Source organism: Macaca thibetana, chromosome 7 (assembly GCF_024542745.1).
Source record: "Macaca thibetana thibetana isolate TM-01 chromosome 7, ASM2454274v1, whole genome shotgun sequence".
NCBI lineage: Eukaryota > Metazoa > Chordata > Mammalia > Primates > Cercopithecidae > Macaca > Macaca thibetana.
The window spans coordinates 7,882,951-7,908,459 of record NC_065584.1 but is presented as its reverse complement, the minus strand read 5'-3'; the positions used below and the strand labels follow the sequence as shown (position 1 = coordinate 7,908,459).

The 25,509-nt window shown below is 53.7% G+C and overlaps 3 protein-coding genes across 4 annotated transcripts in view; 2 read left to right on the top strand and 1 right to left on the bottom strand.

Annotated features, from left to right (window-relative positions):
- Positions 1-25,509, bottom strand: part of SETD3 (SET domain containing 3, actin histidine methyltransferase) — a 363,397-nt gene that overhangs the window by 235,343 nt on the left and 102,545 nt on the right. The gene's annotated exons all lie outside the window — the stretch shown is intronic.
- The window catches only part of LOC126958426 (cholesterol 24-hydroxylase), a 515,386-nt gene that overhangs the window by 413,118 nt on the left and 76,759 nt on the right, over positions 1-25,509 (top strand). The gene's annotated exons all lie outside the window — the stretch shown is intronic.
- HHIPL1 (HHIP like 1) overlaps positions 19,708-25,509 on the top strand; it is a 37,404-nt gene continuing 31,602 nt past the window's right edge. For both annotated transcript variants that reach the window (XM_050796687.1, XM_050796686.1), the window contains exon 1: positions 19,708-20,575. In XM_050796687.1, coding sequence (XP_050652644.1) covers positions 20,321-20,575 — 255 coding nt within the window. In that variant the 5' untranslated portion in view covers positions 19,708-20,320. The remainder of the gene's footprint in view (positions 20,576-25,509) is intronic.

Sequence of the window (25,509 nt, the reverse complement as noted above, 5' to 3'; positions counted from 1 at the left end):
TCACATCTCCCTGGCTGAGAGTCATCTGGAGAAATAATGAGTACGTGACCTAATGAAAATTGCACGGTGCCTGCCAAGCGAAGTGGGTAAGCCATTGGCCCAGCACTGTCATTACAGGAGGTGAAGCAGCGTGTGGGCTGATGACTGGCAAGGGGTGCTGGAAGCTTTCATCATGGGTTCCCTTGGGAGGCCAGGTAGGTCAGCTTTGAAAACACACAGTGCTGCGGGGCCTGCCTTCCTGTGGCTTCCAGGCCAGGTTGTCCAGAATTCTGCCTGTGCAGCCCCGCCCCCTGCAAGCAGGAACCAATGCACCTGAGCAGCCTCCTCCCATCTGCAGAGGAGGAAGCTAAGGTGTAGGGAGGGTCAAGGTACTGGCCTAAGGTCCCACAGCCAAGGGGTGGCTGGGAGGTGCAGCCAGGTCTGCCTGGCACAGAGTCTGGTCTCCTGACCACGATGCCAAGCTGGTTATTACCGTCACCACAATAGAACACTAATAATAGTTGTCATAATTATTATTATTGTGGAGGGCTGTTCTCCAGGCAGGCAGGTCTGGGTTGCTGCGTCACTGGGGACAGATGGCTGGCCAGTGCCCACAATGAGGCAGGGTCCTGTCCCAACCAGCACTAGGAAAATGCTGGAGACGGGAGGCTGAGCCCATCCTGCAGCCTGGGTCAGCAGCCTGGGGCCTCACCCCACCCTCCATCCAATGCTGGGTGCAGGCAGCCTCTCCAATGCCCCATCTGCCCTGGAGGGCTCTGGTGATGGATACAGTGGAGATTCGTTGAAATGAACATTAAACATTCAACCAGAGGCACTCACCACTTTTATAAAACAGAGTCCCCCGTGCCAGCCAAGAACCCTGAGTTTCAAAGGCTCCTGCTCTTGCTGGTGAAAGGCTCCTGCATGGACCCTGGGTCCAGGCTGCCAGAGCCCAAAGCCTAGTGCTTGTGCCCACTCCTCGTGTGACCTTGGGCAAGACTCCCCACAAGTTGCTCTGTTTCCCCATCTGCTTGACGGTGCAAAATTCAAAGTCGTTGTGAGGATGAAGTGAGCTAGTCCTGTGTCTGGCCCACATCCATGCTCAATGAATGCCTGCATTGCTATCCTGTCAGGTGGGTGCAGCCAGAGAAGTGGTCGGCCTGATGCTGGAGGAGTCACTGAGAGATGACTGTAGACTGACTTTGACTCTATGAGAATGGGTGGCCTCTCATGTAGTCAATGTGTGGCTGCTGTGGCTGTGACATTCCCATGACCCCAGCAGGCATCTACTATGGGCTGGTGAAACCAGAGAGCTTGCTGGCCATGGGGATACAGGTGTGTGTGTGTGTGTGTGTGTGTGTGTGTGTGTGTGTGTGTGTGTCTATGCATGTGCGATCTTCGGGGCTCTGAGACGGCAGGGAGCTTGCAAAACAGGTTCCCGGCTTCCCTGTTCCCATCAGGATTCCAGCTGGATCTTGTTCTGCTCTGTCCTGCCAGCCCCGACTGTGGGAAAGACGTGGAAACTGCTCCGGACCCATTCCTGGCCTGCAGGACGTGGCCCATCCAGCTACCCCTACTCTGGGCTTGGAGGCCAAGGCCACAGCCTGGAGATCAGGTAGTCCAGTGCCTATGTCAGCCCCAAGCTGGCCCTGTGAGCTCCCAACAGGATGGGTGCCCAAACTGCAGTTTGCCTGAAAGGGATGGCTCCGTAGACACAGGCCTGAGAAGGGCTGGGGTAATTTCTTTCTGCTCTCTGAGGCAGTATTCTAGGTCCTGGGGATCTGGGTCATAACCAGGATTCCTCTCTCCCTGATGTCTGCCCTGCATACTCTATGCCTAGGTGACACAACGTAGGATTCAGGGGCTACAGTGCCCAGCTCAGGCCTTCTGAAAGCCGGGCCTGCAGGCTCCTCTGTGCTCCCCTCTCCTGGCTCCCTGAATCTGTTCCTCCTCCCTTGAAGCATCCCAGCCACCCTGCAGAGCCTGATGCAGGGCTTACCCCTGGGGGAATATTGGGGCAGTGAAGGAAGAGAGTGATACATCACTGAATGGCTGAGGATAGGGAACGCACCAGGGACTGTGTGTGACATGGAGTTAGTGCTCACCAGGACACTTGAACCTGAGTCTGTCAGAGCCCAGAACCAGAGCTCTCACTCACAATGTCACACCACCCCTTTCATCCATCCATCTGTCCAGCTATCCATCCATCCATCCATCTATCCATCCACACACCTACCCATCCATCCACCTATCTGCCCTTCTATCTATTCATCTACTCTTCCATCTTCCCATCCATCCATCCACCCACACATCCATCCATTCATCCATCCATCCAACCATCCACTCACCCACCTACCTACCTATGCATCCATCCACCTATCTGTCCCTCTAACCATTCATCTACTCTTCCATCTTCCCATCCATCCATCCACCCACACATCCATCCATTCATCCATCCATCCATCCATCTGTCCACTCACCCACCTACCTACCCATCCATCCATCCACATATCTGTCCCTCTATCCATCCATCTACTCTTCCATCTTCCCATCCATGTATCCACCCATCTGCCCATCCATCCATGTGCATCCATCCATCCATCCATCCATCCATCCATCCATCCATCTGTCCATCCATCTGCCCATCTACCTGCCCATCCATCTGTCCATCTATCCATCCATCCTTGTTTACATTTCTTCATTCACTACCCATCTCCTAAGCCCCTAGTGGACGCCAGGTTCTGTGCCAGGTGCCAGGGTGCCAGAGATGAATGAGTAGAGGTTCTGACACTCATTCAGGCTGGAGAGACAAGTCTGGGCATTGTTTCAGTGGAGCATGGGATACCAAACGCTCTGGAAGGTCAGCCCAGGAAGCTGGGGCAACTGCAGGAGGCAGAAAAGTGTTGCTGAAGTCCAGGTAAGCTGGGCTTGGTCAGAGAACACACTGAGTTGGGGAGAGCATTGGAACAGGCCTTGAGAGCTAGAAAGGAAGTCACCAGGCAAAAAAGGGGACTGTCCATGGCAGCCCAGACAGAGGCAGGCGCACACGCAAATGCAGGATGGGAAAGGTACATTTGGGGATTACAAATGGACAGAGCAGAGTCAGCACGGTCAGGATGGGCTGGGAGGAGAGGGCAGGAGAGGCCCCCAGGGAGGAAGGGCTGGAATGCCTGGCCAAGGGTCTGCACCTGATTCTTTATTTTTATTTTTATTTTAATGCTGAGATGAGTTAAGGCTTTGGGGGACTGTTGGGAGTCTGCACCTGATTCTTTAGGTAGTGGGAGGGGCGGTTGTTAGGCAGGGAAGATGCATGATCAGTTTGGCAGTCCTAGAGGGGGATGGATTGGAGGTGGCAGGCCATGAGGGACTGCTGTGATGGGCCAGACGACCAGTGCTGGTGGGAGCACCGAGGCCTGGAGAGAGGCAAGACCTGCCAAGGTCCTATTGTGAGTGCTCCCAGGCAGGCAGGAGCTCAGGGCCCCAGGTAGCATGGCAAAGGGCCCAGGTGCTGAGGCCATGGGACTGGATGGGGCAGGTGTGCCGTGGCTTTGTGTGGGGGCAGTCTCTTCCTTTCTGTCCTCTCTGAATGAAAACAACACCAATGGCCGGGGGTGGCAGCTCATACCTGTCATCCCAGCACTTTGGGAGGCCGAGGTGGGTGAATCACCTGAGGTCAGGAGTTGGAGATCAGCCTGACCAACAGGGTGAAACCCCGTCTCTACTAAAAATACAAAAAATTAGCCAGGCCTGGTGGCAGGCGTCTGTAATCCCAGCTACTCGGGAGGCTGAAGCAGGAGAATTGCTTGAATCGAGAGGCAGAGGTTGCAGTGAGTTGAGATCGTGTCATTGCACTCCAGCCTGGGCAACAAGAGTAAAACTCCAACTCAAAAAAAAAGAAGAAAAGAAAAGAAAAGAAAACAACACCAACAAGGTTTGGTAAACATGTATTTTCTTTCCTTTTCTGGGGAGGTAATTGGGGGTCATAGGTGACCCCAGCTTCTTGTTCCCAAACTCCTGGAGCCCTCCCCGCCTGCATGCTGGAGGTTGCACTGTCCCGCGGGTCCCTTCTAGCTTGCTGTGTGGCCTCAGTTAGGTCTCTTCCCCTCTTGGCCTCAGTTTCTCCCTGGCTTCATAGAGCTAAGCCCGTACCTGCTCTGCCCACTGTGAAGGATGGCAGGAGAATGGAAGACGAGGTAGTGCTTCTGGAAATTCGAGATGCCAATTCCAAGCCTAGGTGCCTCCCTGCCTCCCAGGAGCCTCCCCTGTTGTCCTGGTCATCGCAGCGCTGTGCTGTGGCCACCAGCAAGACCGGCGGCACCAAGGGGCCCCCTAGCGGCCCGAGGAGTTGCTGCAGCCACATGGGCCCAGGCACATCCTTCCCAGACACCAGCTGATGTAGGAACTTTCTTGGGGACCCAGACCACGTGCCAGGCACTGCGCTGGGTGCCAGGCCAGGGAAACATCATCTCCTGGCAGCCCTGTGAGGTGGGCCTTTCCCCATCTTATACCTGTGCACACCTCCAGGGGACTGTTCCATATCATCAGGTTGCTGGACAGCCACAGGCTGGACTATGCCACTGAAAATCAGTGAAATAAACAAGAGGCAGAACATAAATAAAAAATAACATGAATATGTATTTATCTTAAAAATAAAGACTGAGTATGCTGGCTCAGGCATGGGCTTTCTCTGGGAGATTACATAAGAGACTGGCATCACTCAGGGTTTTCTGGAAGGCTCCCTGGGAGGCGGGGGCAGGGGCGTGGGCATAGGGTAGGAGGGACCCATGTTCACTGAATTTCATTTTGAACTTTCTCATTTTTTTTTTTTTTTGAGATGTAATCTCAAATCTCCAGCCCAGGCTGGAGTGCAGTGGCACGATCTTGGCTTACTGCAACCTCCACCTCCTGGGTTCAAGTGATTCTCCTGCTTCAGCCTCCCAAGTAGCTGGGATTACAGGTGTGTGCCACCACACCTGGCTAATTTTTTTTTTGGTATTTTTAGTACAGACAAGGTTTCACCATGTTGGCCAGGCTGGTCTCGAACTCTTGACCTCAAGTGATCTGCCCACCCCGGCCTCCCAAAGTGCTGGGATTACAGGCGTGAGCCACCACGCCTGACCCTTTCTGATTTTTGAACTATATAAATACACTAAAGATTTAAGAAGTCATAGACTCATAGGCTCAGGGACAGAAAGGAGCGTAGCGGAAGTGTTCTCATTTTCCCCTCAGTTACAGCAGAACTGACAGGCGGCTGCTCAGCAACTATTTACTTGCCTGCCTCCAGTGATGGGGTGCTCATCCCTTAAGTGGCCAGCTCCCAGTGTAGAAAGACCCTCTCTCTATGAGTGGAGATGCATCGCCCTGGTTTCTACCCACTTCCTGAGATAGCCCTGTGGGAGTCTGTAGGATAGCTAGTATTGGCTGAGCCCCCACCGGATGCCAGTCGGTGGCTATGGATTCAGCCCCAGAGGAGCTCAGAATCTAATTTCTGGGATCTCAGCATTGGGCAGGGCACTGAGGCCATTTGGTAGAAGCTGCAGCCAATGCAGGACCTGCCCCACTGCACACCGGGCAGGCAACCTGGAAGAAGCCCCTGGTCCATCCGTGGTCCCTGTCATTCCACTGCATTTCATCATCTGACTCCACCTCCTCTGTCAGCCTTTACAGAAAGGCCTTGGCCTCCGTGGTGGGGTGCTCAAACCCTTACACTGGGTGCTCTCATTGGCTGCATCTGACTGGGTCTCAGCCAGCTTAGATTCCAGCTCAGCATCCCTGAGCCTCAGTTTTCTCATCTATAAGATGGGGGTTAATAATAGTACTCACCCAGGAAGTAGCCAGGAGGAGCAAGTGGGACGATAGTGATAGGCACTGTGGAGTGTGGAGGAAGCCCGAGAGATGACAGAGGAGAAGGGTCCACCACCCAAGGCTGCTGCCAGCACGTAGCATGTGGGTGTCAGGAACAGGACATGCGGCCTCCCCGTCACACAGACTCTGTGTTAGTTTGCTAGGGCTGCTGCGCCTGCAGACTTCGATTCCCTCGCTGTTCTGAAGGTTGGAAGTCCGAGATCGAGGTGTCAGCAGCAATGGTTCTTCCTTCTGAGGCTTCAGGGTCGATATTCTGTCCTCTGTCTCTCTCCCGGCCTCCGGGGACTGCTGGCAATCCTGGTGTTCCTGGGCTTGTGGAAGCATCACTGGATCCCGCCTTCACCTGCACATGGCCTTCTCCCTGCACGCATGTCCTCTGTCCAAATGTCCTCTTCTGATAAGACCCCCAGTCCTACTGGATTAGGATGTACTCTAATGACCTCTCCTTCACCAATTCCATCTGCAGTGGCTCCATTTTCTTTCTTCTCTTCTCTCTCTTTTCCTTCCTTCCTTCCTTCCTTCCTTCCTTCCTTCCTTCCTTCCTTTCTTTCTTTCTTTCTTTCTTTCTTTCTTTCTTTCTTTCTTTCTTTCTTTCTTTCTTTCTTTCTTTCTTTCTTTCTTTCTTTCTTTCCTTCTTTCTCTCTTTCTTTCTTCTTTTTCTTTCTCTCTCTCTTTCTTTCTTTTTTTTTTTTGACAGAGTCTTGCGGTGTCACCCAGGCTGCAGTGCAGTGGCACAATCTCGGCTCACTGCAACCTCCACCTCCTAGGTTCAAGCAATTATCCTACCTCAGCCTCCCAAGTAGCTGGGATTACAGGCATGTGCCACCATACCTGTCTAATTTTTGTATTTTGGCCAGGCTGGTCTTGAACTCCACCTCGGCCTCCCAAAGTGCTGGGATTACAGGCGTGAGTCACCACGCCCGGCTGAGTTCCATTTTCAAATACAGTCACCTTCTGGGGTACTGGAGTTAGGGCTTCCACATATGAACTTGGGGGAGACACAGTTAAGCTTGTAACTGACCTCTACCGTCCTGGCCCCAACACCACTCTGACATGGGAGTCACTTTTGCGCTCTGGGCCTCATTTCCATGTGGGGACACTGGGGACACGTGGGGTTGGACTAGCCATGATCTGAGGGTCTTTTCTGCTCAGAATTTGTAGGCACCTCTGTGACTTCTGGCTCCTGAGACGGAGTCTCGCTCTATCACCCCGGTTAAGGTACAATCTCTGCTCACTGCAACCTTTGCCTCCTGGATTCAAGCAATTCTCCTTCCTCAGCCTCCTGAGCAGCTGGGATTACAGGTGTGTGCCACCATGCTTGGCCTTCAACTCTGCCCTATCCCACCCTCCACTCTGCCCTCCCTATGGTCCTGCCGTGGGCCTTGACTGTCCTACTGGCTAAAGTGCCCTGGAGCCCCTCCTTTGGCTCTAAGCCCATGTCCCAGACATCCTGGGATGAGGGGTGGGTTCTAAAAGCAAGGCCAGACCAGGAGGATTCCCTCGGGATGGGGGCCTGGGACCGAGCCTGGGAGTGGACACGGGGCAGGGCCAGTGGGGGTGACACCAGCAACACCACCAGCATCTGGCCCATCTACCAGGCACAGCCTGATCTGTGTTTTGGGTCTTGCACTAGAGTCTCTGTCATTCACCTGCAGCTGCTGACCCCAGGTAGGGGCAGGGAGAAGGAACAGGAGTAGCTCTGCACACGCGTGGAGGTGCCTGTGTGTCTGAGAATCCCCAACTCTTGCATTGGGGTAGATCTTCAATATTATCCAGGCCCTAGCAGGAATCTGCACTCTCAGAGGTAACTTTGCAGCCTCTACTGACTTACCTCTGAGGACAGTGAGCTCACTACCTCTGGGGGAAACCCAATGCCCGTTCGTCAGACTGAACTGAAACCCTCTTTCTGTTGGCCCCAGCTCCACTCTCTGGGCTTCGCAGGGCAGGGCTGCTTCCTCCTTTCTGTTGAGAACCTCCAGTCCTCATCCCATCCCACATCTCCCCCCACCTCTAAATATGCTCCCATTTGACCTTATCACCAAGTGGTTCTGAGTAGCCAAGCTCTGGGCGGGCTATCACTTCCCTTTTTCTGAGTGTTAGATCTCTATTAATGCAGCCAGGACCACAGCGGCGTTTGGGTGACTCCATCACCCCCATCTCTACTTGGACTTGCTCACAGGTGTTGCCCCAAGACCTGCGTCCTGTGCTGTGCTATGCAGGCAAGCACTAAGACTGAAGTCTCTCCCCGTGTGTCTGCATGGCGGTGCGCTGGCCGCCACCTCAGCTCATCACATCCTTTAGAAGTCTGAGCCAGTCATGTGATTCCTTCTCTCGCCAGCCTCAGGCTATTTCAAACCCACATTATGAACAAATCGGGGTGTGTGTGTGTGTGTGTGTGTGTGTGTGTGTGTGTGAGAGAGAGAGAGAGAGAGAGAGAGAGAGAGAGACAGACAGAGAGAGAGACAGACTATTTGCATGTATAGATGGGGGAGTGAGGATGGGGTAGAGGGAGGGTTCCATCTGAGGCCTCATGGAGCTGAGACTCAGACCCATCTGGGCGAGTCTGGCCAAGTGGTGAGTGGGTGGACTGGGTGGGTGGATTCGTGTGAGAGACAGAGGAGCCTCCCAGGGGCAGGAGAGACACACAGAAAGGAAAGAAGCCCAGCATACTGGGGAAGGCAGCTGCCATTCAAACTACTCCTCAATCAGACCCAACTGAGACATGGCTGAAGCTAGGCTGGGGGAAAGGTGGATACTGACAGAGCTGCCCCAGGGAACTCCTGCAAGACCCTGCAGCCCAGAATGTCGCCCCCAGGGGAGGGTGCGCCAACCCCTGCACACCTTTGCCTTTCTACTTTGTGGTCTCAGCTGCAGCCTCGGGGAAGCCAGGCTGACAGGCACTGTGGGGACACCTAGGAGAGAGTCTGTGATGCCTGGCAGACCCCCCAAAGGAACTAAGCAGAACTGTGTGTGAGACATGCCACTCTGGGGACCCCAGAGGCATGTCACAGCCCATGGAGTGTGGGTCCCTGTGGCTTGAGACCTGCAGAGTTGGGAGGGATGACCCAGGTCTGGGCCCAGCTAGGGGGTCCTGAAGCTGGGATGAGGGTGCAAATCACAATTGGATTTGCACTGTGGAGGGGTCCTGGGCAGGGCAGCCACAGGCTTAGATGAGACTGGAAAATGTTCCAAATTGGATTTAACTATCCTGCTTACTAAATCTAGGGCAATCAGTAGGAAGGACTCAGGACCCCGCCTTCCCTTACAGGGGCCACCATCCTTGCTGGGGCCCGAGCAGGAGAGCAGGCAGCCTCCACCTTCCCCATCTGTAACATGGCAGGCTGTTCCTAGCTCTGATGTCCAGATGCTAGGATTGTCCCTTGGAATTTTAAACCAAATCCCTGTTTTGGTTTAAAACAGGCATTCTAATAGCTTTCCGTTGGCATTGCCCTCTCTCCCCTGCGTCCAGGACAGGATCAGTAAGCCCCTGGTGTGTGAGAACAGCACTGAGTGTGAAGTCAGGGCCTGTCTCCATGCAGGGCTGTAGCCCAGGGACATGTGGAAGCCTGGCGGGGCAGGAGCAAAGCTGCTGTTCAGTCCTCACGGGACTCGGTGGTGAGGAAAGGGAGGCTGCGGAGGTGTTTTTGCAGAGGCGCTAGTGCCCACAGTTGGCACTGGAAAATCTCCCAGCCCAAGGTCCCCCTGGGGACGTGAGCTCAGAGTGTGTAGACGTGTCTCCCCAAGGGCTTCTGAGCAGCAAGACAGGGCACGTATATGTCTGTGCAAGCGTATGCACTTCTACTGAGGCTGGGGCTGGAGATGCCTGGGGCCTGGGGTGGCATCTGTCAGCCCCCACACTGGGGGGTCCTTTCCACTACATTTTCCATTTAACTCTTCTCCACCCAGGTGAGGGAAGCCCCCCAGTGACGGCTTTCATTTAGATGTAGGGCTGGAAGTGTTCACAGGTGTGCTGGGGAAAATAAGTCTCACTGGCGCAAATAAACGAACTGGGGTTTGGCTGCGGGACTTCTCAGAGCACGCAGAGTTGTCTCTTCAATCTCTAAGAGGGACTTAGAATGTGGCATTTCCCATACTTCTTTGACTACGACACCCTACACAGCCCCAGCTTCTGGGAAGAGCACCGAGAAACCGTATTTCACAGGACAGAGCACGGGAAATGTTAGAACATTTGAAATCGGAATCTCCCAGAACAGCTAGGCCCACACGGTTGTGGTGCAGATAAGGAAACGGGGGCTCAGCAAGGGCTTTCTCTAAGGTCACGCAGTAAGTTAGAAAGATGGTGAATTTGGCCCCAGGACCATTAGCTGGGGGGTGGGGGGATGTGGTCAGGCAGCGATGGCAAGTCGAGGAGGAAGGCAGGTCGAGAGCCAGGCTGGCAGTCCACAGCGGGGGTGCTGTCGTTTTTCATTCGTTTCTTTTTGTTGATGAATTGATTTGCAAACTTCCTCTAACAGAAAACTTCAAACACACACAGACTGGAGGGCAGTGTAATGAGCCCCCATCTCCTTCACCCATGCCACCTGTCAGCAGCTCGAGGTTGCTCTTGTGTCCTGCTCCCACCCACTACCTCCCCTCCGAGGGGCAAGTTTGAAGCAATCCCCACTGGGGGTCTTCAGTGGTGACCCAGAAGGGATCTAGTGGGTTTGGGGTGGGGGCCGGGGAGGGACACTCAACGAGCTGGAGGTAGAGTTGGGGTCTGCGGGGTGGGGGTCCCAGGGAAGAAGCGTCCCAGAGGCCCCGATAGGAGAGCCCCGGGGAAATACTGGCTGCTGGACAGTTGGGACGTCCAGGGAACATGGAGAGCCAGGACCCTCCGCCTGCCGTCCTGAGTGGGACTTAGGGGCAAAGCAGGTGAAGAGTTCGGGCAGGTGGGGTGCTTCCCGGGAAATAATCTCACAGTGTAGCGAGCGCCCTGTCCCTGCCCCTGCTGTGAAGAATCTAGTGGCTTTGGACTGAGAAGCAGGGGAATCAGATGAGGGGTGGGGGTGGCCCCTGCCACCTTCCAGGAAAGGAAAGTGACCTCAGAGCATCCAGAGGAAAGTAAGGCTGAGCCTCTTCCTCCCTGGGCCTCAGTTTCCCTGCTTGGGCCGTCAGGGGTTAGACGTGGACTCTGGGGTCTCCTCCTCTGAGGGCATCATTAGTTATGTGGTTAGCAGGTTAGGCTCCCCTTTCACCCTCCCCAGTCGTTCCTGCAGTGGTGAGCCCACCTCATTCATTCATTCATTCATTCATTCATTCATTCATTTTCTACATTGCCAGAGGCTGCACGCAGGCCCAGAGACACAAGGCCTGCAGCCCAGGAGGGACACGGCGGGACAGAGAGAGCTACCTGCTAGGCTTGATCAGCATGACCAGCCTCCGGAGGCAGGGGAGAGCTGGGCTATGGCTTGGTGCTTCTCTTTCAAATTAATCACACATATATACATGCATTTTCGTGCAAAGTTATCTCGTGCCTTCAGCAAGGCTGAAACATGGAGCAGCAATCCTACCATGCATTGATCTCAGAGGGTCTCAGCCAGAGCATGCTCCTGGGTGTCAGGAGCCCTGGGTTCTAGCCTTCCACTGCCACCAGCTCCACCTGTGGCTTCAGGAAGAGTCTCTGCCTCTGGAGCCACCGGGCACTGGGTTCAAATCCTGACCCCTCCACTCTGTGACCTGATCATGACTAGCTGTTGTCACCTCTCTGTGCATCAGCTTCTTCATGTGCACGTGGTGGGGAGTGACTGGTCCAGGTGGTGGGTGTGAGTGGGAAGGGATGTCATAGAGGCTTCAGAATACTTGCCCCCGAGTCTATGCATGGCCCCTGAGACTCAGAAATACCTAGTGGGGGTGGAGTTCCGTTGGCATATGGGTCGGAGTGGGGCAGCATTTGGGGAAAGATGACCTCCTGGTCCACGGGGTCCCACTGGGACCTGGTGCTGACATGAGGCCCGCATGACGTGGCACAGGCAAAGCTCCTAGCACAGTTGTGGCTCTTTAATAAATGCCCATTTCTGTCTTCTGTTTTTTTTTCCTTTTCCAAGTTTAAATTTTAAAATAGATGTTTTGAAGAGAGCCCAGCAGATTGTCAGGCAGGCAGGACTTCAGGGACAGTCTGAGCTGCTTTTTGGTGACTTGCAAGATCTGCAGACGGTGGCACTGCTTACAGAGTGGAGTTCTAGACAGCAGTTAAATGGAGTGAATTGCCCTTTAGTGTAGACGAATCTCCAACACCAAATGGAGGGGAAAGAAGGAAGTTACAAAAAGAGAAGTACAGGAAGAGGCCAGGCGTGGCAGTGCGTGCATATCAGCTCAGCACTTCGGGAGGCCCCGGGGGAGAATTGCTTGAGCCCAGGAGTTTGACAGCAGCCTGAACAACACAACATCCATCTCTATAAAAAAATAAAAAATGAGCCGGGCGTGGTGATGCATGCCTGTAGTCCCAGCTACTTGGGAGGCTGAGGCAGGATTGCCTGAGCCTGTAGTGAGCTGTGATTGCATCACTGCACTCCAGCCCGGGTGACAGAGAAAGATCCTTCTTAAAAACAAAAAAGAAAGAAAGAGAAAAGAAAAGTGTGGCAAAAGACTGGTGTGGTGGCTCATGCCTGTAATCCCAGCACTTTGGGAGGCCGAGGCAGGCAGATCACTTGAGGTCAGGAGTTTGAAATCAGCCTGGCCAACATGGTGAAACCCGGTCTCTACTAAAACAAAAAACAAAAAAATCAGCCGGGTGTGATGGTGGGTGCCTCCAATCCCAGCTACGAGGGAGGCTGAGGCAGGAGAATTGCTTGAACCCAAGAGGCAGAGGTTGCAGTGAGCCGAGAGTGTGCCCCTGCACTCCAGCCTGGGCACCAGAGCAAGACTCCATCTCAAAAAAGAAAAAAAAAAAGAAAAGTGTGGCAAGAGACCATTTATACAAAGTTTAAGAACATGCCAGATGCTGTGCTGTGTTCTCTGTGGAATCTGCATACAGCCACCTTCAGGGAACATTCCCTGAGCAGAGGAAAAGGTTCTGAGGCTCACGTGAGGCCGTGGTGTCGGAAGCCCACTGGGCCTGTAATAGCTCCTCTTTGTTGAGCATATACTACATGCCAGGCACTCTTCCAGTGGCCTCATTGATTAGCCCCATTTAACAGCTGAGTAAACCAAGGCCCAGAGAGGTCCAGTGCCCTGTCCAAGGCCACACAGTTAGTAAGTTACAGAGCCATAATCGAACCCACTGCTCTTCATGACCAACCCACATGGCCTCTCACACTGCGGCACACAGTGTTTTCAAAAGGATTTCAGACACCTAAAGGGAGCGTGGTCGAATATTAGCACGGGTGAAGTCTGGTGGTGTGTTTTTGGGTGTTCCTTCTTCTGTTCTTGGTAATTTTCCATAAGGATGTTTATGAAGGCCAGCTCTGGCCTGAGGTCTGTGCTGGCCCCTTGCCTGGCCGTGATCTATATCACACGGGTATCCCAGCTGCCAGGGTGGCAGAGCAATGACCCTGTCACTCCCCAGCACTCACAAGATGGGTCCTGGCACATTCTCCTGCTGCAGCTAAGAGTGGCAGAGAGGCCGGGCGCGGTGGCTCACGCCTGTAATCCCAGCACTTTGGGAGGCCGAGGCGGGCGGATCACAAGGTCAGGAGATCGAGACCACGGTGAAACCCCGTCTCTACTAAAAATACAAAAAATTAGCCGGGCGCGGTTGTGGGCGCCTGTAGTCCCAGCTACTCGGGAGGCTGAGGCAGGAGAATGGCGTGAACCCGGGAGGCGGAGCTTGCAGTGAGCCGAGATCGCGCCACTGCACTCCAGCCTGGGCGACAGAGCGAGACTCCGTCTCAAAAAAAAAAAAAAAAAAAAAAAGAGTGGCAGAGGAGGCCTGGGCCCTGCGGAGAACGGATTCACCAACACCTTGGCTGTTCTCCTCAAGACAGTGGGGACGGGAGGCCTGTCGGGCTGCCCCGAGGCCTTCCCAGTCTTTCTGAAGAAGGGACTCAAAACCATGGAATTAGCAGAGCCTGGTGTGTGGGAGCCGATGCGTAGGTGCCCACACCAACTCAGTCTGGTCAGAGAGGCGCTGGGTGTCCACTGGCCTGTGTGCCCTGGTAGTGGCAGCCGATGGTGCCTGCTGGGCTCCTGGAAATGTGGGCAATGCTCCTGGACCCCACACCCTCATGCCCCAGAGGGGCCAGCAGAGGCCTGGTCTCACCTCTTCCCCACTCCCACTCAAGAGATAGGGAAACGGAGGTTGGGTTGAGGAAGAGTCCTTAATGGGAAATTTGAAGCAGGGCCAGGTGGCTCCCTTGTGCCAGGCAGCCTTTGTGGGCCCTGAATCATTTGCTGAAGAAAATTGGGAAACTTCTCAGCCCCAGGTCTGGCTTCCGAAGCTGTGTTTCCATTAGATGGAGCGTGAGGCACCTTTGGCCCAAAGGACTAGCTTTGTCTCTGTTGCTCTGGTGGTGCACACCCCATCGCCACACAAACAGCTCTGGCTCCAGATGGCATTTGGTGGAATTGTCCAGCTGTGGCAGGAGCTCGGGTTATAGAAATAGCCAAGTCAGAGCATTTGATCATTCATTCATTCCCTCGTCCTTTCACTCATTCACTCCTTCATCCTTTTGTCCATTCATGTGCTGATTTGTTCTTACAAATAAGATGTCCAGCATGTGCCAGATATCATACCCTGGGGGCTCAACAGCGGGGCCCCTGCCTTCAGGGAGCTGCCTAACTGGTGGAGACTGGGCAACCAGCTTCTGGCTTCTCTATCACTACGGTTTGCTTTATCTGAAATGAATGTGGTGACTGCAGCTTTATTTTAATTCATGGTAGCATGGTGTATCTTTCTCCATCTCTTTATTTTTTAACTATCAGTCTTTATATTTAAAGTGGATTTCTTGTAGACAGAATATAGTTGGGCCCCTTGGTTGTTTATTTTTATTTTTTATTATTATTATTATTATTATTATTTTGAGACAGGGTCTCACGCTGTCACCCAGACTGAAGTGCAGTGGTGCGATCATGGCTCACAGCAACCTCGACCTCCTGGGCTCAAGTAATCCTCCCACCTCAGCCTTGGGAGTAGCTGGGACTATAGGCACACACCATCATACCCAGCTAATGTTTTTGGATTTTTTGTAGCAACAGGGTTTTGCCACATTGCCCATCCTGGTCTTGAACTCCTGGGCTCAAGTGATCTGCCCACCTCAACCTCCCAAAGTGCTAAGATTACAGGCATGAGCCAACAGCCACCATGCCAGGTAGGCCTTGTTTTTTGTTTTTATTTTTGAGATGGAGTCTTGCTACGTTGCCCAGGCTGGAGTGCAGTGGTGTGACCTCGGCTCACTGTAACCTCTGCCTCCTGGGTTCCAGTGATTCTTCTGCCTCAGTCTCTGGAGTAGCTGGGACTACAGGCACGCGCTACCATGCCCGGCTAATTTTTGTTATTTTTAGTAGAGATGGGGTTTGACCATATTGGCCAGGCTGGTCTTGAACTCCTGACCTCGTGATCCTCCTGCATCCACCTCCCAAAGTGCTAGGATTACAGCTGTGAGCCACCGTGCCCGGCCTAGGCCTTATTTTTTAATTCACTCTGACAATCTATGTCTTTTAATTGATCTATTCCAATCATTCAGATTTAAAGTGATTGTTGATAGAGATGGATTACTATCTACAATATGTATAACTCTTTTCTATTGATTATACTTGTTCTTCGGTCCTACCTCCCTTCTTTTACCTGCTTTCTCTGGTTTTAAAAATTGAGCATTTATTAGTATGGTTTCATTGTACCTTCTTTTAAGGCATATCAATTATATTTCTTTTACAATTATTTTAATGGTTGGGCTAGAGTGTGCAATACATATTTTGTTTATGTGGTTTTTAAAACTTTAAAATTTTTATTTATTTATTTTCAAGATAGGGTCTTGCTCTGTCACCCAGGCTAGAGTGCAGTAGTGCAATCTTGTCTCACCACAGCCTCAACCTCCCAGATTCAATCGATCCTCCTACCTCAGCCTCCCAAGTAGCTGGGACTGCAGGTGCACACCACCACACCAAGCTAATTTTTGTATTTTTTGTAGAGACAGGGCTTTGCCATGCTGTCCAAGCTGATCTCAAGCTCCTCGGCTCCAGCAATCTGCCTGCCTTGGCCTCCCAAAGTGCTGTAATATCAGGGGTGAGCCACTGCGCCCAGCTGGGTTTTTTTATTAATAGACTTTTTGAACAATTTTAGATTTGCAGAAAAATTTGAGCAGATACTATAGAGGAAATACATTTTTTCCCCTAATAAATGTCCACCTTCAAATAACACTATACCACTTCATGTGTAGTGTGATAACTTAGAACAGAATTTCCAGTTCCTTCCTCCCATCTCTTATGACGTTGCTGTCATCCATGTCACTCCTCCATTTGCCATAACCATCCAGTATGTTGAATTTCTGACCTATATCATCTTTCTCCCTGAAGAACTTCTTTACTTTTTTTTTTTTTTTTGAACTATAGTATCTCGGCCAGGCGCAGTGGTTCACACCTGTAATTCCAGCACTTTGGGAGGCCAAGGCGGGCGGATCACGAGGTCAGGAGATCGAGACCATCCTGGCTAACATGGTGAAACCCCGTCTCTACTAAAAATATAAAAAATTATCCAGGTGTGGTGGTGGGCGCCTGTAGTCCCAGCTACTTGGGAGGCTGAGGCAGGAGAATGGCTTGAACCCAGGAGGCGGAGCTTGCAGTGAGCCAAGATCGCGCCACTGCACTCCAGCCTGGGCGACAGAGTCAGACTCCGTCTCAGGAAAAAAAAAAAAAAAAAAAAAAAAAACAGAGTATCTCTCTCTCACCCAGGCTGGAGTTCAGTGGTGTGATCTCGGCTCACCGCAACCTCCGCCTCCCGGGTTCAAGCAATTCTTCTGCCTCAGCCTCCTGAGTAGCTGGGATTACAGGTGCCCACCACCACACCCAGCTACGTTTTATATTTTTAGTGGAGACAGGGTTTTACCATGTTGGTCAGGCTGGTCTCCAATTCCTGACCTCAGGTGATCCACCCACCTCGGCCTCCCAAAGTGTGGGGATTACAGGTGTGAGTCACTGCGTCTGGCCTGAAGAACTTCTTTTAATGCTTTTTTGTTTTTGTAGGGCGGATCTGCTGGTGATGAATTTCTCCCATTTTTGTTTTTCTGGGAAAGCCTTCATTTCTTTTTCACTCCTAAAGGATAATTTCACTGGATCTAGACTTCTAGGTTGATGGGGTTTTTATTTTTATTTTTTTCTTCTACCACTTTAAATATTTCACTCTACTCTCTCTTGGTTGCCTGGTTTCTTTCTTTCTCTCTCTCTCTCTTTTTCTCTTTTTCTTTTGTTCTGTCACCTAGGCTGGAGAGCAATGGTGAGATCCCGGCTCACTGCAAATTCTGCCTCCCAGGTTCAAGCAATTTTCCTGCTTTAGCCTCCCAAGTAGCTGGGGTTAGAGGTGCCCACCACCATGCCTGGCTGATTTTTTGTATTTTTGTAGAGCGGGGGTTTCACAATGTTGGCCATGCTGGTCTTGACCTCTTGACCTCAGGTGATCCACCTGCCTCAACCTCCCAAAGTAGGTGTGAGCCACCACGCCTGGCTGGCTTGCCTGGTTTCTAATAATGTCTGCTGTAATTTTTCTCCTTGTTCTTCCATAGGTAAGGTATTTTTTCCCCTCTGGCTTCTCTCAAGGTTTTTCTTCATCTTTGGTTGTCTGTAGTTTGCATAGGATATGCCTCGCTATCGATTTTTTGATATTTATCCTGCTTTATGCCTCTTAGATTCCTGGATCTGTTGTTTTGTATCTGTCATGAATTTCAGAAAATTCTTAGCCTTTTTTTTTTTTTTGAGACCGAGTCTCGCTCTGTGGCCCAGGCTAGAGTACAGTGGTGTGATCTGGGCTCACTGCAACCTCTGCTCCTGGGTTCAAGTGATTCTCCTGCCTCAGCCTCCCGAGTAGCTGGGATTACAGGCGCCCTTCACCATGCCTGGCTAATTTTTGTATTTTTAGTAGAGACGGGGTTTGTCCATGTTAGCCAGGATGGTCTCGATCTCCTGACCTTGTGATCTACCTGCCTCAGCCTCCCAAAGTGCTGGGATTACAGGCATAACGCACTGCGCCCGACCTTAATTTTCTTTCTTAAGGTGGACCCCTCTCTGCTTCTATTACCCATTTGTCCTTGCAATGTCCTTGTCAATACTCAGAGACGTTTGGTCTTAATGTTGTCAACTTTTCCCACCAGAGCCCATAACATATTAGTCATAGTTATTTTAAATTCCACGTCTGGTAATTTCAGCATCTGTGTCATGTCCCAGGCTGGCTCTGATGCTCCTTCTGACTGACTTTTCTTTCTTTTTTCTTTTTTTTTCTTTTTTGAGACAGAGTCTCGCTCTGTCAACCAGGCCGAGTGCAATGGCACGATCTCCGCTCACTGCAAACTCCGCCTCCTGGGTTCAAGCAATTCTCATGCCTCAGCCTCCCAGTAGCTGGGATTACAGGCGTGTACGACCACGCCTGGCTAATTTTTGTATTTTTAGTAGAGACGGGGTTTCACCATGTTGGCCAAGCTGGTTTCAAACTCCTGACCTTAGGTGATCCCCCTCGCCTCAGCCTCCCAAAGTGCTGGGATTACAGGCGTGAGCCACTGTGCCTGGCCCCTGACTGACTTTTCTTATCTTTTTTCATGCCTTGTTTTTCTGGAAAGCCAGTCAGGGTATACTAGATAACAGGAACTGAGATAAATAGGTCTTAGGGTGAGAATTTATGTTACTCTGGCTGGGGCTGGGCTGTGTTTGACATTTTCTGTGGCTGTAGGAGTCCAAACCTAATGGCTATGGCCCAGGCTCTGTGTCACTGCCACCTCTGTACACCCGTTTGGAGCCCTGTGTTGATGTGTGACTATCACCCAGTTCTGAGTCCCAGCTGGGAAGTAAGGGCCATCGTAGATGCCCTCCCTGGGCCTGTGTGCCCTCCGACTCCATCCTGGCTCTGCCTGTGCCCTGCTCTCTATGCAGGGAGCCCCTGCAGTCCGCATTTCCCACCCTAGCAGCCCTCTGCTAGGTTCAGCCAATGAAAGTCACAGGTGAGAGTTGGAGGGGAGGTGGCAGGGCGAAGCCGGGGTATTTCTCCCGCTCTCTCTGCGCAGAATCTCTGACGGTGGCTATCTCCAGCTCTGGCCAGACAGGCCTTGTGAGGGTCCAGCTTTTACAAGGTGACCATAGCTCCTTGGCTCCGGTAACATTTGCTCTCCCTGCATCAAGGACCTGGGGACTGTTCCTACTGTTGCTGATCTCAAGGTTACTTCACTGAGCCCTGTATGGCTTCCTAGCCTCTTTGACTTCAAGTCCCTGCATTACATATCCTGTGTTTCAAATACTCAGAGATGTTTGGTCTCGAGCAGAGACACTGACTCTTACATTGTACCTGTTCAGGCCAGAGCCACAGACCTCTGAGCGCTCCAGCCCTGCTGCATCTAATCCACCCCCAGCTCTGCCAGGAGCACGAGCCCAAAGGCAGAAACACGGTGGTCCCCCAGGACAGTCCAAAGAGACCTGCAGAGGACGGATGTGTGCGTTGGGGCCATGAAGATGGAGTAGGAGCTCACTGGACAGAGAAGATGGGGAAGGACACTCTAGGGAGGAGCGAATGCTGAGGTCCACTTGAGAAAATGCCTGGGTGGTTTTGGTGCTGTGAGATTCTGGGGTAGGTGAGGCTGTGTGTGCGCGTCTGTATGTGTGTGTTGGGGGGTGGGGCAGGGTTGGGTCTGAATCTTCAGCAGGGGCAGCAGAACAAAGGGCTAGATGCCCACCCCAGGGGGTAGACTCATCAGTGCTCCCTATGCGAGAGTGGAAGTGGGAAGCCCCAGTGGGTCCTGGGCTGCAGGAGAATCCGTTGCCCCAGGAGCAGAGACTGGGAAGAAGCACACAGTAAGGGCAAAGAGTGGACTGCGGTAGCTGCTCCGTCCCCCCTCCCCACCCCTAGGCCAGGTTTCGCTTCTCCCTGAGAGTCCTGGGGCAACACCCCCTGTCCTTTCCCTCGCGCCCCCATTTTTAAACTTACGTGAGAGCTTTCGGGGACCGGCTGCGGGCATCCCTTACCCTAGCCCAGTGGGTGGTGGAACCGGAGCCCAGGAGTCCAGCCCTCTGGCCCTGCGCCTCCCTGGCTAAATAGCGCCCTGTGGGGAGGAAGCAGGGCCCCAGGCGGAACCGGGAAAACACACCGGGACTTTCTACAAACCCGGCCACTCCCACTGAATTGGGAAAGCGGTTAAAAGAGGTCGTACCGCATTCTGCGCCGCGTCCCTCTTCCTTCAGACCAGCCGCATGTCCCCGACCAGAGGTGGCCTCCTAGAAGGGGAGGTCCCCAAACTCGAGGCCCTGCGTGTAGGGGAGGGGAGCGCCCGCCCCTTCCCCGCCGCTGTGAGCGCCCCGGGAGGGAAGTCGGGCTGCCGTCCCTCCGCCTCTTCCCCCGCGGGGCGAAGCGATGGCTCGGGCCGGGGCCGGGGCGCTGCTGGCGCTTTGGGTGCTCGGGGCCGCAGCGCATCCGCAGTGCCTGGACTTCAGGCCGCCCTTCCGGCCGCCGCAGCTGCTGCGCCTCTGCGCGCAGTATTCGGACTTCGGCTGCTGCGATGAAGGGCGCGACGCCGAACTGACCCGCCGCTTCTGGGACCTGGCGAGCCGCGTGGACACCGCCGAGTGGGCCGCGTGCGCCGGCTACGCGAGGGACCTGCTGTGCCAGGTGAGCGGGCGCGCGGCCACTGGGAGGGGCGGGGCGCGGGCGGCCGGGTCCTGGAGCAGAGATCGGAACCCCGCGGGGGCGAAGGCCAAGAGTGGGCGGCGGACTCGGGAACTCTAGGCCGCAAAAGGGAGTCATTTGGCACGGGGCGGGGAGACCGCGCATCCCAGGGCGACTCTTGGCTTTGCCATTCATTCGTTTTGTGACTTGGGCCTTCTCGGGGCCTCAGTTTCCCCTCCTGAAGCAGGAGGGACGGACAGATGATGTCATCATTTCCTCAGAGGCTGGGGGCTCCTCTGCCCCGGTCCCCTTGAGTCGAGCCCCCAGCGTCCTACCCCGAGCAGCTGCACCCTTGTCGGGGTACCAAGGTGGAGAGGCATCTGTCCCGGTCAGTGCTCCTCTGTGTCTGTGTTGTCCCCAGGGCAGTGAAAGCAGGGGGCCCTGCCGTGGGCGTGGTCAACGTGTGGCCAGGGGTTGTTGCGGAGGTTGGGGCCACTGCCCCCCACGAGAGTCCCACCCCCATCCTGATGCCCTTGCCACTTCCGCCATCACCTCTCTGGGTGCTGTGTCCTCTCCTGGGGATGGCGCCCTGGCCTGGCAGAAGCTCACTCAGGAATGAGCAACAGCTATGTGTTGAAGTTCCTGGGCCCCCCATCTTCCCTCTGAGGGTGGAGCCCCCGCTTCTGTGCACACCTGGCGGTGCCACCGCTGTTTGTTTTCCTCTTGTGGGAGTCTGAGGCCCCAGTGCCTGACCACACCCAGGTGGGCAAATGCTGCCTGGCTGAATACAGAAATGGGGCAGGACAAGGCATTCCTGCCCCAGCATCTGGCCAGTGAGAGGCCTGGGGTGGAGAGGCCCCAGTGGGCAGGGCTGTGTCCCAGCCTTCGGCCAGCAGGGGCAGTTGGTGTGGGGAAGGACAAGAGGGCTGACTTGGAGTTGGAGTTTGATCCTGGCTCTGTCACTTCCCCAGCTTCGTGACCTGGGCAGGTCACTGCTGCACCTCACAGTGTCTTTAAAATGAAGCTGGGTGCGGTGGCTGACGCCTGTAATCCCAGCCCTTTGGGAGGCCGAGGTGGGCAGATCACTTGAGGTCAGGAGTTCGAGACCAGCCTGGCCAACATGGAGAAACTCCATCTCTACAAAAATATATAAATTAACTGGGCATGTTGGGGAACGCCTGTAATCCCAGCTATTCGGGAGGCTGCGGCGGGAGAATCACTTGACTCTGGGAGGCAGAGGTTGCAGTGAGCCATGATCGAGCCATTGCACCCCAGCCTGGGCAACACAGCAAGACTCCATCTCAAAAATATAGTATAATATAATAATATAATATAATATAAAAAATAAAACCTTAACCACCCCCCTGGGTTGCCATGCAGATTAAATGCCACATACTAGGGGCTCGGTAAATGTTTGCAGTTGGATTTCTCAAGGGTTTCCTTGGCCCTCACTGGCTGCCCAGCCCTGGGAAGGGTCCAGGTGAGGCTCGGAGCCCGATTCAAGGAAGACTCAGAGGGAGGCAGGGACTTGCCCAGTGGTCACACAGCTCAGCGGTGGTTGAGGTGGGGACATGGACCACACTCACTAATGTGAACACATATCTAGGTGGGAAGCAGTAGGCTCTGGGAGGATGAGGAGGGGGCCCTTGGGAGCTCCAGAATGCAACAAAGGGTGGGCTGGCCACCTTTAGGTGGGCTCTGCTGGATTCCCATGCTGTGCACCTCAAGGGCACGGGAATGGTCTGGCCAAGCATCTGCCTCCCTCAGCAGCCTGGGGGCTCCTCAGGACCAGGTCCTTTGGTCTCCCCACCCCCGTCACATAGCAGAGTTCCTGCATCCATGCCACATTTGTCTATGAGGCACTCGCTATGTGCCTGACTCAGCAGGGCAGTGAGGGGGGCAGGTGGATGGAGGAAGGGAAGGGTCGGTCCTGATGCTGTTCCCTGGCAGGGCACCTCTCTTGTCTTGGGAACCTTCCCAGGACAGCCTGGCCTTAAGCAACCAGCAGTGAAGTGACTGCTAACACTTCAGCCCAGGCGTCTCTGAGAGTGACCTCATGTCTGGAGTGAGCTCAGAGACAGCGGCTGAGGCTGGGTTACAGTTTCACTGACGGGGCCTCCTGGAGCACCCTGGTGGGAGGACCGTGCTCTCTGCTAGCCAAGGAGGAGTCTGCATTTGGCACCTCCTAATTTCCACACGGGGAGGTGATGGAGGTGCCTTATTTATAGATGTCTGTCCGTGTGGAGGCACTCAGGCCTTCACACCTGCTTTGGGGAGATGGGAGACTCTTTCCTGGGGCTTTGCTTGTCCAGTAAGTGCCTGTGTCCTCTGGAGGAGAGAGGACAGCCATGGCGTGTGGCACCCCCAGTGCATCTGGTATGAGCTTCCACATCAGTAACCACCCCTGTGACTGGGGTTGCCGCTCTAAGCCGCTGAAATCATCAAAGCATGGTTTCTGATGGAGATCTCTGTGAAATGTGCCCTACAGGCTCGTGTATTCAGCATGAGCCTGTTAGGAGTCAGCCCTGTGCTGGATGCTGGGCCCAAAAGCAGTTGGCAAGTCACAGGCCCAGTCTCAAAAGTCCCCTTCGTCACTTCAGGAGACTGACACACACAGGAAGGTGCCAGAGATTCCTCAAGGAGTGTAGGAACAAGGCCACATACCTCAGAGAAGGCTTCCTGAATGTTGGTTGCATGCTGATAGCTCATATTTACTGAACAAACACAGGCGTCTTCTCCATTTATTCCTCCCAACAATTCTAAGAGGTTGGAACTCCTTTCCCGTTCTATAGATGAGGACATAGGCACAGAGAGGTTAAGGAGCATTCCCCATGGGGAATGTATGCTCTGGCTCCAAAACCCTTCTCCTAACCGCTTCGCCACACTGCCTCCCTCCTTGAAGCCCCACTGTCTCCCACAGTCCGTAGAGTGGACAGACAAGCAAAGAGATAATGAAATCCTAGCCAAGCCGACTGACTGGAGCGCCCCTGGCGGTGGAGCAGTGACTGCTGTAGAGAACTCACCCTGTAAGCTACAAGATTCCATGGAGAGAGTGTCATGCCTGAGATATGGACAGAGTGCATTGGGAGCATCCGTAAGGGCCAGGGATGGGCCATTCAGGGCCCTAGGAGCATGGAGGACAAGAGGAGACCTTTGAGTCGGCCTTGAGTCATGAATAGCAGTTTGCAGAGGAGGAAGTAGGTGAGGAGCGAATATCTGATGGACAGGACACTGTGCGCAAAGGCTTGGTCTTTCAAAAAATGAATGGTGGACATAAGAAACCTTCAGGACCCAGAGCCATAAGTCACGAGTGTCAGTGACATGGGATGGCAAACTCTGGGCAAGATGGGGGCTCTCTGCCCTGCACTGAATGGCCCAGGCAGCTGTAGCCTGCGATACTGGGCTGGTTTGCTGTGGGCTTCCTGCCACCTGCCCCTAAACACATTGAGGCCAAGCTGCGGATCATCCTCTTGCCAGTAGCAATCACTCTTGTCGCTTCCTGGTTCTGGACTACCCTGGTCTGGGCACCATATTACATTGTGTGTAAGTAAGAGTACATAGGCCACGAGGGAGTGTCTGCTGTGTGATTAGGAGGCGTGGATGCCGAGCTCTTCGGCCTGGCTCCCTGGGGGAACTTTTGCTCCCTCTGTAGTTCTGGACTGAGCTTTGGTGAATGGAGGGCTCTTGTTGCCTTCCAGATGTCTATTCTGCCCCTTACTGTGTCTCTGGAACCAAGATGTGCCTGCCACAATATCTGCTCAGTAAATTCTTGGTGAATGAAATGTTGCTGACTAATCTGGAAAGAACACCAGTCCAGGCATCATGAGGCTTGGGTGTGAGCCCAGGTTTGGCTACTTCTTGGCACGTGGCCTTCTTTAAGCCTCAGTTCCTCATCTGTAAAATAGGAGTCAAGCCATGTGCAGTGGCTCATGCCTGTAATCCCAGAATTTTGGCGGGATGAGGCAGGAGGATTGCTTGAGTCCAGGAGTTCAAGACAAGCCTGGGAAACATAGGGAGACCCTGTCTCTGCAAAAAATAAAAATGAAAGTTAGCCGGGTGTGGTGGAGCCCGTCTGTGGTTCCAGCGACTCTGGAGGCCAAGGTGGGGATGATCGTTTGAGCGAAGGAGGTCAGGGCTACAGTGAACTAGGATTGTGCCACTGCACTCCAGCCCAGGAGACAGAGAGAGGCCCTGTCTCAAAAAATAAATAAACAAATAAAATAAAATAAAATAAAATAGTGACAATGACCCTACCTTGCAAAGATGAAAGAAGGCACGTGTGCACACAGCCCTTCCCTGGTCCGTGTGCAGCTGCCGGCTGACCCACAGGTGGTTCCCGGGGAACCAGGGGAGGGACAGCAGACACGGCGGCCCGAGGCCTGGCCATCTGGCCGGCTCATTGGCAGAGGGGAGCATGTAAGACATGGCACCCTGGTCTGTACCTGGGACAGTAACTGACCAGGACCTCAAGACATTCTGCCACGTGGCCTTTGGCCTGTCAGGTGAGACCTGGCCTCACAGCAGTAGAGGGGCCAGAAGGACAGGCTGTGGCATGAACAAAAGCCACAATCATGTCACAGGAGTGAGTGGGCCCTGGCCTGGGACTTGAGAACACACTGGGAGGCAGCCTGCCATCCCCCATGCCCAGTCCTCCCCCAGACATCCCAGAGGCCTCCTGCTGGAAGCCAGCCTGGTCCTCCCTGTGAGGGGAGGGAGTACGTGACTGTCAGCACCTCCCCACTGCAGAAGGAGCATCCCCCGAAGCCTCTGGGGGGCCCAGAGCTGACTCAAACCCGGCCTTGGCCTGGCGGACTCACAGGTGGGGGAGGGTGTCAGCCACAGATAGAAAGAATGACCACGCCACAAGCCGGCGGCTCTAACAGGAAGGCCTGCAGACAGCCTGGAGCTGTGGCCTCTGCTTTGGGTAGGGATAGGGT